At 42.8% G+C, this 21,784-nt stretch overlaps 1 protein-coding gene across 2 annotated transcripts in view; it reads left to right on the plus strand.

Moving 5' to 3' along the window:
* Cap2 (cyclase associated actin cytoskeleton regulatory protein 2) overlaps positions 1 to 21,784 on the plus strand; it is a 128,891-nt gene that overhangs the window by 95,039 nt on the left and 12,068 nt on the right. For both annotated transcript variants that reach the window (XM_015494051.1, XM_048799830.1), the window contains exons 7-8: positions 557 to 662; positions 19,928 to 20,117. In XM_015494051.1, coding sequence (XP_015349537.1) covers positions 557 to 662; positions 19,928 to 20,117 — 296 coding nt within the window. The remainder of the gene's footprint in view (positions 1 to 556; positions 663 to 19,927; positions 20,118 to 21,784) is intronic.

Here is a 21,784-nt window from a genome sequence, read left to right on the forward strand (position 1 = left end):
GGGCATGTAAGTGAATGTCCCCCTAGACATACAGGGTATGACCTGTTGGTGAGGAAATATTTTTCTTACATACTGACTTCCTTATCAGTCATGATAACTAAAGTTCTCCAATCAGTTATACTATTAACCAAATAATTCAACTGAATTATTAGAAATCAACCAAGTGACTCTTTTCTCTTAAGTCCCGTTCTCATTTCTGAGAACATATTGTTCTTGATTCTGTACCAGAAGCCATACTGGAAGGAGTGGCCTCCCCCCACCGTCTCCTCCAGTAGGGATGACAGAGACTGCCAGAGGACACGTGGCCCGTGTTGGCCCTGTTGGGTCAGGTCCCCTGTCTGGTCTTTCCATTCTCGTTTGGAGCTCAGGACTTGGGCCGTGTGTCCACCTCCCTCAGGAGAGTCCTGGGCCACCTTCTCCTCGGGTTCTCTTGTGGCTAGAGGGAGAGTCGCTCTGGGTCATGTGGCTGCTGGTTACTGGATAACCACAGTGCCATCTATTTTAAATTTATTTGAGATCCTAACTCCGCTCTCTTCCACTCTCTTTTGTAACAAAGTGACTTACGGCACGTGGATTGGGTGAAGTCCTACCTGAACATCTGGAGTGAGCTTCAAGCCTACATCAAGGAGCACCACACCACAGGCCTCACCTGGAGCTCGACAGTGAGTACCACGCCCCTTCCACCCAAGTGACAAGGCATGAAACTATTTATAGAAACATGTCCCCTATGGCCCACTAACCCAGTATGACCCTAAACTTTGCCCCAAGGAAAGAGAATAAAATGTGCGGAAGAAACCATGTGGGGAAAAATGGTGGCATCATAGGAAAATCCAGGAACATGTGACTACGGAAAGAAAATGTGATGTCGTCTATGGTGACACTCAACAGCCACTAAAGTTAACACGTGGTGATTACATGGAAGGCACTTTGCCATTAATGTCAGGTGGTAAAGTCAAGCACAGACATGTGTGAGAACCAAGATGGTGGAGTGTTAAGAAACTTATGAGAACAGAAGGGAACAGGAAGCTTTGAATATGGGTATCATTTTAAAGAGGTAAACTGATCAGTAGAATGATCTTTCAAATGTTCTTGATTTCACTTTTGATGTGTTTAAGTGTATTGAACAATGTTTATGCGTCGCTGGGTGATCCTGGTCTTCTGAGGGTGCCTAGCAGGACGATGCAATCCCGGGCAGGGTCTGCCCCGCTCTCATGTCCACAAGGGGCCTGAACCTGGCCTCCGCCTCTTGTGGGGCTTTGCATCTCCTGTCATGCTGGCCTTACTGAGCACTCCAGCGACCCGTAGCTACTTGTATTATCTGTGCACAAGCCCCACTTAGGTTGGACCAAATGGAATTGTTTTCAAATTTGCCAAACTCGTGTTGTTTGACCTTAATTGCAATGTCCTGAGCATATATCCTGCTGAATAACCTGAGTTCCCCAGGGGAAGCACCGCTGCCCCTCGTCCACGGTCCCAAACGTGGTCACCTCCTTAAGAAAGTTCATGGACTTTCATCAGCTCCCCATCTGATGGGTGGCTCTTTCTGTCCCTCCTTTGTGTCTTGAGTATACCTTAGTCGGAGCTCTTAGCACATAGAATTGTAATTTTGTGTGCTTTCGGGACTCTCTTACTTGAAACTCATCTGTATCCCAGCCCCTCACATAGTACCTGGCATGGAGTAAGTGCTCAACTAATGATTTGAATGACATCACGAGTTAAGGGTATCTTAGAATCTCCCTTGCCCTTTGGAGTCTCTGCATTTGCTTCCCAGTGGAATCTCCCTTCCAGTAGTGGATGATCTCGCCAGAGTAAGTATTGAGAAAATGAAGCAGCCGTGCTGAATCCATTCAGAGGTGAAATCTCCCTCTCCTGAAGCTGTACCCCAGCACCTACCTTTCCATTCTGGCGGCTGCTGTCAGTACAGTAGCCCTAATGCGAGGGCAGTTTGTGATTTTCCAGGGGAGTCTAGCATTGCTACATTTGTCCCCAGCAGGTAGGCACTGATGACATGGTCTCCTCGAGATGATGTCTCTTTTTATTTTTCACTTTGTCTTTTTCCTCCGTAGTGTTGAAATGTACCATGCAAAACTAACTAAGCTGGCCAGTTATTTTTATTCTGCCCATGACACTGTGACTTTTGAGAAGAGGGTTTATAAACATCTGGAGGGTTTTAATAAGAAAGGATGCATGTGTGTGAGGATGGGTGTTCACATCGACTAGTTGGGATGACTTTTCATCCCACTCAAATGAGATAATGTTAGTTAGATCAATATGTCATGAAGAGGCATCGTCATATCTTTGCCATGGAGACAGCCCATCATTAGAAAATAGTAAACTGAAAAATCAAGAGACCTGGGATCTGTTATTATTTGATGGTAGATAAATGGAAGAGAAATGAGAATCCATTTATGGAATATAATGTTAGTAAATGCTCGTCTATTACTTCTCTAATGGTACCCATGGAAAATGAATAGAAAATTATTTTTAAATGGTTTGAATACCTTTAATGCCGTGTATAAAGCTGAGTAATTATGTTTATGAATATAAAGGAAGAGCATTGATTATTAATTGTAGCAAAAGTAAATGTAGCTTTTTCCTTTGTTCTAGAGTGAATACTCTAACAGTTTAACTAGTGAATTAACTAGTGAATATGTTTGTAAGAAATAATGCCTCGTAGCAGTAACCCTCAAACTTTTTAAGACAAATTATAGAAAGAAATACATTTTACACACACCCCCTACATGCATAATACTAAAACAAGTTTCACAAAACAATCCTCTTTCTTACTGCATACGATGCATTCAAGTATTTTCTTTTTATTTTTATGTCTTTTTTAATAAAATTCTGGTTAAGACTCACTAAATCAATTTCGTGACCTACCAAGGGGTCACATGTATATTTTATAACACAATGAAAAAGTGTTGTAAAACATACATGTCATATTTATGCAAAATGCAGGTGATCCATAGAGCACACATTGTGGATTACCATAACAATGAAAGCTATTGTTTATTAAGCATATAATATGTTGTGGGAAAATTCTATTTAGAAAAATAGAAGTGAGGTGTCTACTCCACTTCTTCCCCCATCCTACCCCCAAACCTGGGTGCTGGAGGTTGAGCCCAGGGCCTCAGGGTGTGCTCAGCGGGCACTCTTACCCCTAGCCCCACCACCAGCCCTACTTCACTTTTGCAAAGAAGAGAGAATGATAAAGTGTTGGTTCAATGTTTAAAGTAAGAAATGATTACAATGAATAACGTTGGTTCAGAAATAACAGCGTGCTGGGTACAGAGTTGCACACCTGAAATCCCAGCAACTCAAGTGGCTGAGGCAGGAGGATCTTAAGTCTAAGGCCAGCCTCAGCAACTTAGCAAGACCCTAAGCCACTTAGTGAGACCCTGTCTCAAAATAAATAATAAAAACAGCTGGGGGTACAGCTCAGTGATTAAGTGTCCCTGGGGTACAATCCCTGGTACCATGTGTACAAAATCTTTTGACCTGCTTTAAGACCTGAACAGAAACATATTTCCTGATGTTGTTGTGTTCTTCTAAGGTTTGGAGGGAAGCTACTAAAAAGTATATCATAAAAATCATTCTTTTGACTTTTAAAATTATATTTCTATTTCAAATTACTAAAAACAATTTAAAGACTCTAAGCATAAAACAAACTAATCTCTTCTCCCCTACCGTGTACCATCAACATACCAGCACAGGAATGATAATACAAAGCCTGAACCACAGCTTTCCTGCAAAGAGGAAAAAGCCGTTTGAACGGTCTGGTCAACTGGACTTGGGGAGAAAAACTAGATTCTTTTATTTATTCGTCTGCTGATCATGACTATGTAAAAACTCTGTTTAGAAATGATACGGATTAGGAAAGAAGGTAGAAAGATGTAGTGTTCCCAGACACCGAGGGACTTGGAGGGCTGCAGAAACAGGTTTGGCCTCTCGAGGATGCAGCCCTTGCAACACTCCTGCACATACCACAGAGAACCTTCCATGACTTAACATCTCAAGAATTTTGAGCCATTGCTTTCTTTTGTTTTCAAGTTGGAGTTTGAGATCCATACTCCGTGCAGTTTTCGTGACCGCCAGCTTGCTGCGGGAGGGTCTCCCAGGGAGCCTGGCTCTAAGCCCCCTTGCCTGGCCTGGGTGGGCCTCTGGGACAGAGCTTGCCTCTTCCGCCTCCTACCCTTTGCCTTCAGGCTGCAGCTGTGCCAGGCAACGGCTGCTCCTGTCACTTGTCACAGTGAAATGTGAAGCTGGGGGACAGTGATTGGAGAGGCCGTGTGGGTGCACAAGTGTACTGGGGTTGGGTGGAGGTGTTGGGGACGGGAGCAGCTGTGCGGTAATCCTTCTGGAATTTCTGAACGCATCTGCAGCGGTAAATGGAATCTACTCATTTCTGTGGGCTTTTCTTCAACCTGAGGCCAACTGTGAACCGGAAGGACCCTCCACTCAAAATGACCCCGGCTCTTCATTCTTTCCCTTTCATACCAATGGAAGCCATTTCTTTAGTGCAAAGGTTCAAATACATTTTATTGAAGAGATCAATCTTTGGGCAGAAACCCAGTAGAGAGGCTGGAATTTATCACCCAAATTCGGTCAGATTTGTAATATTCAATGGCAGTACTTTCAAGTCAAATGACTAACGATGAAAGATGAAGACCTAGTCTTCACAATTACCAAAACAATTGATTTTTTTTTTTGATGAATTGTCTGGTTGGTATTCAAACCGGTCTGTTGAACCAGAAAAGAGACATGAAAAGAATTCCACAAATAGGATAATTGTGATTATTTTATTAACTTTTTTGGTGTTAAACTTGTCGACATATGTCTGTCTTTTCATGTATGTCTGAATTACTTTAACTTTAGGAACAATTAGGGTGTAATTATCTGTAGAATAGAATAAAACTATACATAAATGAATGTATGCAAAGTCTTATATAGTGATATAGTGCTTAGGGTTGGTAATGTGAGTTTTAAAAATATGTTAATTTTTATGTATGCTAATTGTCATCTGCCCTGACTTAACATCCAGGCAAATGCAAATTATTAGGCTGCTTAAAATAATAGTCAAAATAATAATAATAATAATAATAATAATAATAAATTTCCCAAAGCAAGACACGAGATCATTTCTTTTCCTCCAGGTATTCTTTCAGCTTATTTCTCAATGTAAAGGCTAAATGTCCATTAACAAAGCAAAAGATAAACAGTTTGATTTTGATCAAATTAAAACTCAGCCAGAGGGTATCCTGACTTCTTATAAATAATGTAGACTCGGTAGCGTGTCATGAAATATGTATATCTGGTAAGTTTTCAAGTTGTCTGGTCTCTCTGGCTCCCTCTTGCTATTTACAAGAGAAAACTCTTGCCCTTTATATCAAAGTTTTCATTTGGCCCTTGTGCTAAACCCCTGCCTTGGGTTTGTTAACCAATGTGAATGGGCAAAGCCCCAGCGGGGTGTCCTTTGTCTGGTTCACAAAGTCCACCGCTGTCCTCTTATGATCTGCCCGCAGAGTGGCTCTCACCATTGTCCTTGACCACAGCTGTGTTAAATGTACTTTCCACCCCTTTATGGAGCTTTGGGTAACCAATTACAAACCGTTCCTTGACTTACAATGGCCTGACTTACGATTTTTTAACCCTATCATGGTGCAAAGGCAGAAAGCATGGTAGAAACCACACTTGGCATTTTGAACATGGATCCTTTCCTGGGTAGCAGCGAGCTCTAGGACCCTCCCTTGAGATGCCAGGACGCAGCAGCCACATAGCTCCCAGTCAGCCCCACAAGTCACGAGGGGAAAGGACCAAAGCTCTGCAGTGCACCATGTTGCTAAGCAACGGAGTCCCCAAAGTGCACAGATAATAGCATGAGGCTGGAAAGGGTCGTGAGTTCTGCCTGAAAGAGACCACCTAGCTAAGCCAGCCATGCTGAAACTCCTGCTGTGCACTGAGTGTGGGCAGGGTGCTGAGGATACAAAGATGGTACGTGACACCCAGGATGCAATTCTCGACCCCATCTCTTGTGTTCTAGCTGCAGAACACAGGGATGGTGCAGCAGGAAGGGAGAGGGTCGGCAGTGTCAGAGACAAGCACAGTGCTGGCGTGTTCTAGATACGCCCACGGTCCACCAGGGTGGTTCTTGGCCAATCGCAGTCTGGGCGCTTTTAGACACGCAGAATCTCAGCCCCACCACAGGCCTCCTGCATCGGACCCCGCCAGTTTACAAGGTGCCCGGGAGGTTTTCACATAGAGTACAGCTTGAAAGGTACAGCCCTTGTATATTTCAGTTGAGCCAAAGGAGCTGTTATGGGGAGATTATTCATTTTTACTAATTTATTTAGCAATTCATTTACATAACAACCATTTGTTGGCTCCCTACCAGGTACAAAGCACATGTCGGGCCTTATTTTACAATTTCTGCTATTAATCAGCAGCATTTTTCTGTTGCAGTACATGTGTTAGTCATCTTCGTGTCACTGTGACCAAAATACCTGGCCAGAGCAACTTAAAGAGGAGGGAACATTTATTTTGGCTCACAGTTTCAGAGGTCAAGCCCGCAGCTGGCCGACTCCATTGCCCAGGCCCGAGGTGAGGCAGAACATCAGAGCAGCAGCGTGTGTCGCAGGAAACCAGCTCAGGACGTGGCCACCAGGGTCCAAATATATACCCCAAAGGCATGCCCCCGTGACCTACCTCCTCCGGCCATGCCCTACCCATAACCCATATCTGTGGATTAATCCACCAATCGGGTTACACTTCTCATCATCTAATTATTTCACCTCTGAAAAGTCTTGCAGTACGTAAATAAATATCAACAGCACAAAGTTATGCTGGAAAATGAACTTTACTCATTAGACTCCTGGGGGGCAGGAAGGGCCACGAAGAAATAGGCCCTTGGTTTGGGTATTGAAGGATGAATAGGAGTTCCCTGGGCACGCAGCACAGGAAAGGGCAGTTCCTGGCAGAGCTTTTGGCATGTCACGTGGAACAAGAACAAAGAACTCTGAGATGGAGCTGAAAGGCTGGTGGCTTCGCAGAGCTGAGCAGGGTAAGCGATGAGGCCAGGAAGGTGGGTTGAAGCCTGCCATGAAATCCTGGAATGCTGGGAAGTTGAGCCACGTGCGTGGGCAGGTTGTTTCCTGGGTATTGAAGCAGAAAGTTTCCTGCTGTGAAGGATGGTTTAGAAATTGTGTAAAACAGAAAGGGGCAGAGATTGAAGACCCTGCCATGTGCGGAGGTAATTAGCATACGACCTAAAGTGTGACCACAGCAATGACAGAGAAGGTACAGCCACGGAGTCAGAGGACACAGGTGGTGGTAGTTTGGGAAGGATGGGGAGGAGATATCAAACCTGGACACATTTCCCACCTGGAGCTCTGGAAGAATTATGGTAGCATCGGTAAATAGGGAAATTCACAAGGAGCAGCTGGTAGAGGAGGAAGAGAAACCTCCGGGCTCTGTGGTACTTGGGGGGCAGCTGAGACTCCATCCAGAGGCAGAGGTGGAGGGGCAGGTCTAGGACCCACTCGGGGAGCCCCGGATTTACACACTGGGAATCATCTGCCTGGAGATGACAGGTAACTAGAGGAGAAGGCAGAAAAAGAGATGAAGGGAGAGAATAAAACCCTGGGCACCCATCATTTAGAGGTGGGGGCAACCTTGACAAGGAGACAAGGAAGAGAGAGGGAAGGTAGAACTAGAAGAATCAGTGAACTCAAAGCTAAAGGAAAGGTGGTGTGGCCACTGATGTGCACCTGGTGACCTGGGAAGGAGGAAATTCTAAAGGGCTGTCATCGTCCTCGACTGTCTTGTTAGCAGTGAGCTCAGGGAGGGCCTTCTGGAGAGTTCGAGGTAGATCCAGCTGTATAGAATTAAGAAGTAATGAGTTTTCATGTAATGATCTCTTGGTTATTTACAGGTCAATTGTCTAATTTGAGGGATGATTATTTATAGCTCCAATTTTTGCTCAAAAGCTTTGGAATTATTTGTGGATTTTTATTTTGATCTGTGCTATACCTTCAGTAGAGTATGTATAGGTCAAAAACAGTCAAATAACTAGAATTTCATAAACGATCCTCTAGGGTTAGCAGTACTATAAACTCTAAATGTTTTACATTTAGAACTATTTCTATTATCACATAAATAACTTTGAGTTTTAGTGCTTGTTGATAAGAATGTGTAAGTATTTTTAGAGTATTTAAGCCTCTCTCTCTCTCTCTCCATAAATCAAAACAGGAGAAACTTTTAAAACTGCCTAATCTAACAGTTGAGGTTATTTTATTGACTAGTTTGTTTTGTTTTGTTTTTTTATAACTATGAACTCAAACTCTCTAGACCTAAGGGCTAGGAAGTTAATACACATTTCTAATTTATTTAAACTATTACCCTCGGAATATTTTAATAAGATGTGTTCATAATGTTGAAGTCCACAGTGTAGCTGAGGATGTTCTCTTGCCCATCGTCTCCTTTACCTACTCCTAGGATTATCAGGAGGTTGTGGTGTAAATAGACACCGAGAGATGCTCCCCACAACAGAGCTGAAGATGTGTTTTGATCCAGTTCTGTTGCTATAATTAAACACCTGAGGCTAGGGGCTTTATAAAGCAAAGAAGTTTATTGGTCTCACAGTTCTGAAGGCCAAAAGTCCAATATCCAGCAGCCCCCTCTGTTTGAACTCTGGTAAGGGCCTCCTTGGTTGCATTACAGCATGGCAGATGTCATCATGAAGAGAATGCCTATAAGAAGGTGATTACATGGTGAAACAGAAAGTCAGAGGATTCAGGGATCTGGCTCACTCTTTGTGCAACACCCATACTTGTGGAAACTCACTCACTCCAAAAGATTACGTTAATTAATCCCTCCTAGTGTCCCCAGTGACCTCACTGCCTCTCTCTAAACCCCTCCTCTCAACATGGCCACACTGGGGCCAGGCGTCCAGCACATGTACCCCTGGGGGACACACTCAGCCATGTCCACACTGGAGCTAGTGCACTTGGCTCTGGGCATCTGGGTTTTCCCTCATCACAGATGCACTAGGCCTCTGGTCCATCCCTTGGCTTTTGCTCCCCAGGTCCCCCCCAGCTGAAGACTGGCCCTCCCGGGACTCTGCCAGGGCTACAAGACTTTGTCCATGTCACCCCCCACCCCTGAGGGAGAAAGGGCCCTGGCAGAGAAAGCTGCAGCCCATCCTCATCAGGACACTGACGGGTGGGAGATTCTCATCCTCCCTTAACAACAAGTTTAATCTTTTTAAATGGCCCAAATCCATCAAGGACTCCTTTGGAGAGGAGCAGATTCAAACAATACCCTTTTCAGTCCAAAGGGGCAAAGCGTGGGTGCACTTGTGATGTTTGGTGTGCACGTTTCCATACAGGTCTGGAGGCCATCCTCACCGTGTTGCCGAGGGGCAGTAGTTTCCCTGAATGTCTGCAGCATCGGGTAGTATTCTGAAGGACAGCGCTGAGTGCTCTGAGTTTGCATGGGATCCTTAACAGCTGCTTCATTTATTTCTTGTGAGGATGGCGCTCACGCCCCCTGCTCCTGGCATCCCTTCCTCTGGCTTCCTGGTGTGGAATCTTACCACCCTTCCAGCTCTGTTTAAATCAGTCTTCTTTCTAGAAGCCTCTCTGAGCTGTGCTCATCACCATGCCTGCCCCAAGCCGGAGTTACCTGTGCTCTCCTCCAAAGCTCCATACCACTTCTTAGAGTTTGTACTTCCTTGAGCACTTTCTCCCTTGTAAAGCAGTAATTTATTCACATCAGTCAATATTTAGGAGGCAGTACTGTGTTTCGGGCACTGTGCCCGTCACTGGTGGCATTAAGATGTGTAACAAAGCTGGGTCTGGTGGCGCACACCTGTAATCCCAGCAGATTACAGGCAAGAGGATCAAAAGTTTAAAGTCAGCCTCAGCAACTTATGAGACTCTGTCTCTAAATAAAACATAAAAAGGGCTGGGGATGTGGCTCCGTAGTAAAGCACCTCTGGGTTCAATCCCTGGCACCAAAAAAAGACTAACAAGAGACACAGGCTCCAAAGATGACCAAACCTTAATTCACAGCCACACAAATGATGACGATATAATGAGAAGTGTCCCGAGAGGGTCCTGATGGGCCCTGTCTAGAGAAAGAGGGAATTCCTCTTGGAAGAGCTTTGTAAAACCTACAAAAAGAAGAAGCATTTGAGTTGAGCTTGAAGAGAACCAGAGAGTTTTCCAGATAGTAAATTGGGGAAGAGCTTTCCAAACCAAGCCAGGTCTTAGTGAAGACTCGAAAACCAAGAGCCAAGCGTCTGGGACCACAGAACTCTCTTCTCTCTCCTCCGAGGCCATGAGCTCAGGGTCCTTTTTCAGTTGAACCTGAGATCTGCAGCAGTGACTGCCCCAGGGCCTTAGAAATAGATGACGTCCACACATGTTTGATGAATCAAAAGCATTCATTTGTGATGACATTTCTTGGCAACGAAATGTGCAAAATGTTTATTCCATGTCCATTGTTCAAGAACCAGGTAAAAACCATGACTTTACTTCTACTCAGTGATGGCAGTGGCATGGACGGGGCATCCTCTTGCAGGTCAAGGACACCTCCCCTGTTCCTTCCCCTGGCCACTGCTGCCTCCCATCTTGACAGGTTTGACAAAAGAAGCAGAAGCTGGTATTAGATTAAGCAAAAAGGATTTCTGAAGAAAGGACAGGAAGGAAAGACAGACTACCTTCTAAAGGTAAAATAAAGCCTTCATAAGACAGAGCACAGAGGCGAGCCCTGGCCACAGTTCATTGAGTCTACCTTTGATGTCAATGGAACTAATCGCAGTCCCTTGCCTAGGTCTAAGCACCAACTGACCTTTTCCTGTGAACTTTGGAACTGAAGTTGAGTCAACAGTCATTCTGACTTAGTGTGCCTCACTGATAAAGCTCAGGAACTTGGTTCTTCTTGGTTATTTTCATTAAAAAAAAAAATTTCTTGGGTAAATAAGATACATTATGTAATACAAAACCTAATATAAATAATCTTTCTAACAGCAACTATTTTTCCTTTGCCTGCACCCCAACCATTTACCAACCATGGATAATTTGAAAAAGTACAACAGTTTCTTTATGACCCTAAAATCCAAAGAAAAACAAAAACTTGAATTCAGGGTGTTCAAACTTAAGCTCTTCTATCCAAATGAAGTAGTTGTCCAGCTAATTCAAGCCACATGTCACTCTCAGTCTTTATATAACTGTTGGCTCTCTGAAGTTAGTCTGTTTGATGGGGAAACTCTGCTATCTTTAACTCTGCAAAGTTTTCCCATGGAAATTTTAATTTTATCTCTTTTTTTTTTTTTTCATGAGAAATTGTATTTTCAAGTTGCCAATGCTGACAGAAAAGAGGAAAAGACAATCTGGAAATTCCAGATTTGGTCCAGATATCAGCAGCAAAGCAAGGCTAAACTAATCATTAAGGCTACTTATCAAGATGATGTTCATGGAACATCTGGATCACTTGAGCTAATGACACTGTGTCCCATGTATTCTTCTGGCCTCTGTTTCGAGGGCTTGGTCTGCTTATATGGAAAATTTCTACTTTGGGGCTGGGGTTGGGGCTCAGTGGTAGAGCATGCATCTCGCATATGGGAGGCACTGGGTTCCATCCTCAGCACCACTTAAAGATAAATAAATAAAGAAAGGTATTGTGTCCAACTGCAACTAAAAAAATGTAAATTTCTACTTTGGGCATGTCAAACAGAAGTCACCACCTACATTTTTGGAAAGGACACATCTGTATAGATCAACTGGTCAACAAGCATAGAAACACTAAGTCAGTGGCTGAGACACACTAATGTGGGCTGTTTGTCCCTCTCAGGCTGTTACTTCTCTGGAGTGAGTTTATTTCTTCTTTCTTTTCATTTTCTCATCTACTGCCAAACCTGGTCCTTCCACCTCATCAAAGGAGCCACATTCAGAGAGCACAGGAAGGTGGGAGGGACGGGGAAGAGGGAAACGTTTAGAAATCATCACTGAAACCCTGAGATTTGGGTTTTTAATGACCTTTGCTTTTCCATCTGGGGTGTGGGGGGGAAAGGGCATCTGGAACTTTGCCTCGGAAGCAAACTGAAGGTAACAGGCCCACGTGACCTTAGTCGTTGTGGGGCCAGCTTTTTATGTTGATTACATATAAAATGCCATTGGCGTTTCTATGGGAACCTGCTATTCCACCGTGTTCCCTTTCCATAGATGAAGTGGGAAATGGTCCCCAAATTGACATTCTTAAAATTATTAATAAACATACTGTTGAAGCGTAGCACAGGACTTCATTATGGCATTATTAGCAGTTCTGTTTTCTTGGAAATGTTCCCAGGAATTTTGTTTTCATTGGCAGAAGAGGAAAAAGTCTCAAAATTCTAAAAAGTGATGCAAATAAGAAAAATAGAGACTTAAAGTCCTCCATTACTTTGGCTGACAGTTGTTCAGGATGATCATCTGTCAGTTTCTGCACAGTCGTCTTTCTTGATTACGGTGATCTTGCCATGAAAGCGCGATATAGATATGAATGTAAAATTTGCAGGTTCTTATAGAGGTTGACACCATTGGAAATGTGTCCGTTGGGCTAAGTTATGGACCAAGGTACATCTTGCAGAAAATAGAAAGAAATTAGTTTTGATATCTAAAACATGAACCCCAAATTGTGAATCTGTGAACTTTAATTTATTCATTTATTTATTTACTTACTTATTTTGCTGTTAGGCTTCTGATTTATGTGTTTAAAGTCATTGCCAGTGTTTCTGAAACTGATGGTTCTTTCTGTGCATCACTTTGGAGCCTGAGAGGTTCACACCCTGTTGGTTTCTGTGTTACATTGTACCAGGTCATTTGGGATTCTTTGCCTTTGAAAAAATTAATTAACGGCATTTTATTAAAACATTATCGTAGGGCTGGGGTTGTGACTCAGTGGTAGAGCGCATGCCTTGCATGTGTGAGGTGCTGGGTTTGATTCTCAGCACCGCATATAAATAAAATAAAAGTCCATTGACAACTAAAAAAAAAAAAAAAAAGTTGTTGTAAAACATAGTGAGCTCCTGTAGTTAGAGTGTGAAGATTTAAGTGTATTTGTGATTGAAAGGGCCTTATGACTTTTAAACTTTTTATGACTGGTCACTTGTCACTGTCACCTGGAGATCATTAATGGTAAGAGAGGTGACTGTTGAGCCCAGATGGTTCAGCAGTGGACAAGGAGAGAATCTGACCCAGAAACTGGAGGGAGCTGAGTGTGTGTCCCAGAGGGACAGGTGACGGGGTGGGAGGGACCCACAGACACCACTGCATGTCAGCTGTTTGATTTCTGTGGCTTTATCTACGATTTTCACAAATACTTAAGGACAGGTGCCTCAAAATATCATCATCACTGGGCTAGTTTCATAGAAAAGATCCTAGCAAAGGCTCATGGGCAACATAGTCCACCTGTTTCATAAAATTATTCCATGATACTTTTATTTTATTGGTCTTGCTTTTTAAAATTTTATAAAAATACCAATCAAGACATTGATGGCCTGCCCAATTCTTGTTTTTTTTTGGGGGGGGGAGGGGGGGCGGGCACTACTGGGATTGAACTCAGGGGCACTCAATCACTGAGCCACATCCCAGCCCTATTTTGTATTTTATTTAGAGTCAGAGTCTTACTGAGTTACTTAGTGCCTCACTTTTGCTGAGGCTGGATTTGAACTTGAGATTCTCTTGCCTCAGTCTCCTGAGCTACTGCAACTACAGGCATGCACCTCTGCACCTGGCCTGGTCTATTAAAGTCAGTAGTGAATGTCATTTATATATATGTTTCTCCCCTGCTTAAGTCCCCTCGGTCTCTTCTTGCAGGATAAAGAGCTCTACAAAGCCCTCCGAGGTACAGTTTAGGCCTGTACCACAGCAGCCCCTCCTCTGGCCTCGGACCCCCTGAAAAGTGCCCTTTTGGTCTTACTTTCCATAAACTCAACAGAAGGGATAGTTGGAGCAATTTTTATAGCTTGATTAAATCCAAATGCAGACTGCACCTGAATTAACTGGATAATTAAGACAAGTGTTTATGCTGGGGAGAAGGGAATAAAAGTGGATTGTTAATTATATATACAATTGCCACCAGCAAAGCAATATGGAGACTCCATTTACAAACCAGAAGCAATTTTTCCTTCATAATAAAATCTAAATTCTAAAGTAATAAAATGATTAGTAATTATTTCAAGAAGTAGCTTGTAATGAAAACAAATTACAGTGCGCGTCAGTGTACAACTGTATTATATATAGTATATGTCACCAAAAATTATCAACTTTCCATGTGTGCTGCTTACAATGGCTTCATTATTTTACAGTTCATATATTTAAAAACAGAAGAAGCAGCTGTTCCCAGGACAATGAAATTAATTTAGAGAAGGGGATTTGCAGTACATTAACTTTTTAAAAAGTCTTTGTACCAGAAAAAAAAAAGTATATAATCAAACATCTGCTCTCAAAATTAGTCTTAATAGACCTTAAAAGCAGCATTTTTACATTTTGTGCTGTGTTCTTGCAACATAAGTGAACTTTTGCACTGTGAATATGGCCATTTAAAATCCTAAGTGTGCTGCTTTTCTTTTTCGTTTTTTCTTTTTAACTTGTAAGCCATTGTTACATGACTTTAATAGAATGTCTTTTTCAATTGTCCCCAATCTATGTCTCCAAGATACTGAAAAGACTCATTTTATCAACATTATGAAGAAGTTTTTTAAAAAAGCATTTGTGTGCGGGTCATTGCTGCTTCAGCAGAGTTAAGTCTCTCTCCCTGAGTTCCTACAGCAGGATACTCCATTCAGCTCTCAGCCTGGCTTTCCCAGCTTTGTGACCTTGACCTTGTGCAAGTCACATGACATCATTATCCTAGGTTCCAAGCACTAAAATGTAAGCTTTTATACTGCGGCGATAAAATGAAAGTAATTGTTAGAGTAAGACATATTGTAAAAAAAAAAAAAAAAGAATTAAGGAAAGCCTTCTTTGAGAAGGACAAGAAATATTCAAATAATTTGCAATTAAACAAGTTGTCTCATTAAAAACCCTTGTTTATTCTACATGTGCAGATCTGACCTGTAGCCTCCATTCAGAGAAACGAATGCAAGCAAATTGGTGCAACCACTCTGGAAAGCAGTATGGAGATTCCTCAAAAAAACTAAGAATGGAATCACCATATGACCCAGCTGTCCCAATACTGTGCTAAGGATTTAAAATCAGCCTACTATAGTGATGTGCCACATCGGTGTTTATAGCAGCTCAATCCACAATAACTAAGCTATGGAACCAATGTAGGTGCCCTTCAACAGATAGATGGGTAAAGAAAATGTGGCATATATACTCAATGGAATATTATTCATCTATAAAAAAAAGAATGACTTTATGACATTTGCCAATGGATGGATCTGGAGACTATTGTGCTAAATGAAATAAGCCAATCCCCAAAAACCAAGGGTCAAATGTTTTCAGTAGTAGGTAGAAGCTAACCCACAATAAGGGAGCTGGAGGGATTAGAAGTTCAGTAGATTAAACAAAGGGTAATGAAGGGAAGGGATTGGACAGGAAAAGGAAAGACAGTGGAATGAATCTGACATAATTTTCCTATGTACATTTATGAAAATACCACGGTGAATCCCACCATCGTGTACATCCACAAGAATAGGGTCCTAATTAGAATAAGATATATCCCCTGCTTGTATAATTATATCAAGATAGATTCTACTGTCATGTATAACTAAAAAGAACCAATCACAATTTTAAAAATAAGAAAAGGTTTTTTTAAAAAGAAATGAACGCAGTTTCTCAGGACCTCCATGGTGCCCAGCAGGGAAGGAACCCTGTCAAGGGTCATCCTCTCAGGCCCCTGGGGCAGGTGCTGTTGGCTCAGAGACACTCTAAGGTTTGCCCACCAGGGATTATCCTCCTGCATCTCTAGATGGTCCTAACTCCAATTCAACGATACAAACTCTGCCCTCTCTCCTTGAGTTCCATTCTCTTTGGCCCAATGTGAACAAGAAGCTGTGGATCCCTCAGTGGAGGCTGATCCTCCAGGCCCTGACCTGAGGCACCCATCCCCATCCAGTCTAGACAACCAGGTATGTCACCGCTAAGGATGGTGCCCTTCAATTTCCAGTCCCCAGGAGGAGAGCAAGACCCCATGCTGGAGCAATATGAGCACCAGTTAGCCAGCCAGGACTTGGGCATGAGGACCCCACTACTGGAACCAGTGGATATTTAGGAATCATAAATTAAGGCGAGAACCAGGGCACCAAGTCACAGCAAGACCAACATCAAGCCTGACTTATGTCCACCCAAGGGATCTTATGGCCTTATATGTTGGAGTCTGGTTCCAGAGTCAACTGTAGGAGCTTGATCAGCTGCTAAGATGTTAGAGCAATAGAGTAAGGGTGGATATAAAAACTAAGCTGAGCTTCACATGCCACCTCCAGCACCCCAATCCTTTAATCAGAAGTCCAAATGCAACTCTACATACATGTCAAGGCAATGCATACCTCTGGTGTTTCATTTGACTAGTGACTTTTTAAAAATTTGTTTTAGTTGTAGATGTACACAATACCTTTATTTTATTTATTTATTTATTTGTATAGATGTGGTGCTGAGGATCAAACTCAGTGCCTCATACTTGAGACGTAAGGGCTCTGCCACTGAGCCACAATCCCAGCCCATTGACTAGTGACTTTTTCAAAATCTAAATACAGCATAAAGGATTTCTCAGAAGGCTTTGGAATCAAGCAGATACATTCCATGAATTATGTCTCTGCCATGAGCTGATGGCTTTATTATGGAATTTCAACAGCCTTTCTGATTCTCTGCTTTATGTTTGAAGGATTTCAATAGTCCTGGTAAGAATGTTGTGATTAAGGTTAATCTCAGCACATAGGACAGAGCGGTTGTCCTGAAGTTGTGCTTTGGAATCGCTGAGGGAGCTTCAGAGGACAGGTGCTACCCAACCCCATCCCCCAGAGAGTGTCTGTGCACAGTGGCCTGGGCTTGGAGGATGTCAAAAGATCCCAGATGCTTCTAATGTCCAGACAAGCTTCAGAACCCCTGGCATAAAGACTGTCATTACTAAGCATTAAATATTCACTAAATAAATGAAAATGATCGGTGCTTAGTACATACTAGACTTCTCATAATTCTCAGGCCATCCCTTCCTGGACCATTGATCTCATTTTTCTCATTAGGATGCCTTGAGATTCAGTGTCAGGCTGGGATTCCAGTTGGTGTTGTCGCTACTTGTGGCCGGGATTCCTGAGAGCATGCAGAAGGCTCTGGTGTCGTAGGCTGTGATGTGGAGTTCCAACAGGTCCCAGGGCCCCGATTTCTTTGACTTTTGTTTTCAACATCTGTCACAGTAAATCATCTGTCTGCTGTCCTGGGTCAATCACATAAAAGCAACAAAATTCCAAAAAGCTGACTACGTGGTTTATCAGTTTCCAAGTCTTTTACTGGCTTGTGGAGAGAAGTTCAATTCTGAGAGCCAAAGAACCATCTAAATCATTCTAAAATTTAGGAGTCAGTATCATGTCCCCTGTCCACAAAACAGGAGATCATTAAAGCTGCAGAGTTGCTGGTGGGGGGAGGGGGGATCTGTTCCCTCCACGGGCTATATGAATTATTACAGGCTTATGAGCAGAAGTGGTTTCTCGTGTCTGTAACTGAGGACTGGAATGTCATTTGATGCATAAAGCTTGTATTATATGCTGTTTATGATTCAAAGCAGATTCTCAAATTGCACCCCAGTGACATGATAGAAAATTGTGTAGATGCTGGGGGAAAATTGGTTGGTCTCAAGAACTTGAAATCATTTTCTACTTGACCCCAGAATCCTGATGGAGTCGGGCTGCTTCCCTAGAAACAAAAACTTATTGCCGATGACATCTTCAAGAGACGAGACTTCCGGCCTGCTGGGTTTTAAAAACACCCTTTCTGAATAAGAGATGAATCTTTTCAGAGTAATTCTACATTGAACAGAGATTTTATAAGTACTATGAAAAGAGCTTGTTTTCGAAAACTATTATAGGCAAAAACTAATTTTGGCACCTGGTAATACTGAGCTGTTTGTGAAAGAAGGGATGTTCTGTGTTCGTTAATGTTTATTAGCCCTTATGTAATATTTTACCTATTATATTTTGTATTAAAAGTCTATGAATCTAGGCCACACTTCCATCATTCCCTATATTTTAAGATTCCTGATTTTTTTTTTAAATTTCTTTCTCACCTTTATTTTATGTATTTATTTTTTTATGTGGTGCTGAGGATCAAACCCAGTGCCTCACACATGCTAGGCAAGCGCTCTCCCGCTGGGCCACAGTCTCAGCCCAAGTATCCTGACTTCTTAAAGTTGAATTGGCTTATGATTTCTTAACATAGATAAACAGTTCTACTTCAGGGTTTAAAAATAAAACAACAAAATATATGTGTGTGTGTGTGTGTATATATATATATACATATATATGTTTATATGTAGTTTATATAGTTTTATTGGTTCTTTTTATACATGACAATATGATTCCTTTTGACATAGTTATAAAAGCATGGAATATAATTTATTCTAATTCAGTCTCCAGTAGTTCCCTCTTCCCTTCCCTCCTCCCTCCCCCTGCTCCCTTCCCTCTGCTGATCTTTCTGTTATTACTTATAGTTATTTTTTTTTCAAAATTAGTGTCTTGTGGATGTGTACGGTGGTGATATTCATTGTGGTATATTTGTACCTAGGAAAGTTTGGTCAGATTCCTTCCACTTTCTTTCCTTATCCCGTCCCTCTTCTCTTCCTTTCATTCCCCTTTTTCTACTCCCCTGATCTTTCTTCTATTCTTTTTTTTTTTTTTTAAATCCCCCCTACCCTTATTTCGGATCAGCTTCTGCACATCAGAGAGAACATTCAGCCTTTGGTTTTCTGGGATATCTTTGGATGTCTGGGATACCTTTTCTATCATCTTTGACTGCCATTTGCCCTCGTTGGACCTCCATATTGGAAACCAAGGTTGCACTTCACATAGCAAAGAAGATGAAAATGAACCCAGTCCTTTCTCAGGAAGGCTCTGGTTTCCGTTGGTCTCTTGTTGGTCTGCCTGCCATGAGCCCTTTGCTAGTCTTCAGGTCATTACCTGAGACGATCTGCAGGTCTGACAGGTCACATATGGTCTTTAGGGGTCAATTTGAAGCATGTATATGTGGAAAAAGATTTCCAAAGATTTTCAGTATTTCTCTCTTGAGCTGCTCAAAAAGGTTAAAAAAACAGCCAGGTGCAGTGGTGCATGTCTGTAATCCCTGTGGCTCAGAAAGCTGAGGCAGAAGGAGCAAAAGTTCAAAGCCAACCTCAGCAATTTGGTGAGGTCCTAAGCAACTTGGTGAGACCCTGTCTCAAAACAAAAAAATAAAAAGGGCTGGGGATGTGCCTCTGTGGATAACCGCCCCTGAGTTCCATCCCTAATACTGGGGGGAAGAAAAGTTCAAAAACATTAGGAACCCTGGGTTATTTTTCGCCTTCCCTCCTTCTTGTCCTCTCTGTCCTGGGTGGTTACAGTTTCCAGTGTCCCTGTAAAGCTAATTTTATCAGCTGGACCACTTTTCCCCTTAGGATTCTGAATTGGCCAAGGTCCAGTTCTTCTCCTTTCCTGAGCGTTGGACGTGAACTTGTGAATGTGGCCTTGTTTGCCTGAGTTGGCATTGGGCTCCTGGACATGCAGATTCTACTGACAGTCATGTCCCCAGGCAGGCCCTGCCTCCATCCAGGATCCTGAACAGACCCATGCAGCACCCGTACGCCTGGGGGGCCCCTGGGGGTCCTCAGCCCCACTCCCTCTCTGGCAGCAGGTTCTGGGGAACTCTGGCCACACCCCAGCATGCCCCAGGCTCAGGGCAGCCCCCTCCTCTGCCTTCCGCAGGGTCCTGTAGCGACCACGGCATCAGCGTTTTCTGTCCTCTCTTCTGGGCCTGGCCTCCCGCCACCTCCTCCTCCACCGCCTCCCCCAGGACCACCTCCACTTTTTGAGAATGAAAGCAGAAAAGAGGAGTCCTCTCCTTCTCGTTCGGCTTTGTTTGCCCAGCTTAACCAGGGAGAAGCCATCACCAAAGGTGAGCACATGAGACCCCAAAGTGTGTTGCTTTCCCTTTGCCTCCAGGAACACCATCCTGTGTCAGTCCGCTTTTTGTCACTGTGACCCAAATGCCTGACTAGAACAACTTAGAAAAGTTTATTTCGACTCAGAGTTTCACAGATTCAGTTCATTTGTTGGACACCTCTATTCCTTGGGCCAAGATGAGGCAGAACTTTGCGTCAGAAGGGCAACGGAAGGCCGCTCACCTCCAGGCAGTCAGTAAGCACAGAGGCAGAGAGGGAGAGGAAGGGACAAGGTCACATGTAGTCCAAGGCCAGGCCCCCGGGCGCCCCACCTCCCCGACCTATGCCCCATGTGCCTACAGTTTCCACCCAGTAGTCTATAGAGCTCTCAGTAGATTAATCCAGCAAATGGATTAATCAGCTGATGAGGTCAGAGCCCCAGTCATTACCTAAAAGTCCCACCTCCAAAACTTGCTGCATTTGGAGTGGGATCTCATCAGATGTAGGGTATATTTATATTCATGTTCATGCACACATTCATTTACACGTTCATGCACATATATGTGTGGACATTCACGTTCTTATTCATGTACTTTTTAAGGTACATGTACATATGCATATTCATATACATATTCAATTTCATGCACATGTAAATGAACACATTCTTATTCATGCCTATATACACTTTCATATTCATGTAAATGTATTCATACTCATGCACACATTCATATTCTCATATGTAATCATACACATGTTCATAATTATGTACATGACACCTTCATATTCATATTTATGTACATGTTCTTATTGGTACTCATATCCATATATATTTGCATATTCATGCATGTGTATGTGTACATGTTCATTTTCATGTACACATACACATCCATATTCATGTACCTCTACATGCACATGGTCATATTTATGTCCCTGTGTGCTATATATGTATTGATATTCATAAACATTCGGATTAATTTTCATCTCTAGAGATCTCAACACATGGGCTTTGGGGGGCACATTCTAGATTCAAACCATAAACCCCAAGGCCAGCGATGCATGAGCCATTCCACTCCCACCCCCAACACAAAGGGGGAGGGCGCCATAGCTGGGAGGGCGCCTACACTCTTCAAGTCTAGGCAGACGGTCTCAGGGAGCAGGAAGAACTCAGAGACTCTGGGTTCTCAGTCAACCACTGCACTACTTCACCCCTGCAGCCCCTGGTGCTCCAGCAGCATCCTCTAAAACCCAAGCATCAAGGTCAAGTGAAATGAAAATGGCCAAAGGCAGCACCTCTGTCCTGACGCGGTGTCCTGGCTTGCTGAGGAGCTCTATCACCGAACTACCTTTGTCCTCATAGTGATGGTTAATTTTTAAAAATACAACAGTTAAGATATATCAGGGTCAAAAGCGCTTGCATTCTAAACCATAAAGGCATTCTGTACTCTGAATCAACAGGGCATAGAAGTTAATTCTATACTCTGATATACACTCACCCGAATGCCTGACTTTTTAGGCCCGTTCTTGTGGGTGATTTAGCCATGAGAAAAGAAACAAACCATGAGATTTTTTGTGGTAATGTAGTAATGATATGGGAGTTGGGTTTTTGTTGTTTTGTTGTTGTTGTTGTTCTGGTTTTGGTTTTTTTTGTGTGGTTTTTTTTTTTTTTTTTTTTTTTTTTTTT

The sequence above is a fragment of the Marmota marmota genome, unplaced genomic scaffold (assembly GCF_001458135.2).
Source record: "Marmota marmota marmota unplaced genomic scaffold, marMar, whole genome shotgun sequence".
Taxonomy (NCBI): Eukaryota; Metazoa; Chordata; class Mammalia; order Rodentia; family Sciuridae; genus Marmota; species Marmota marmota.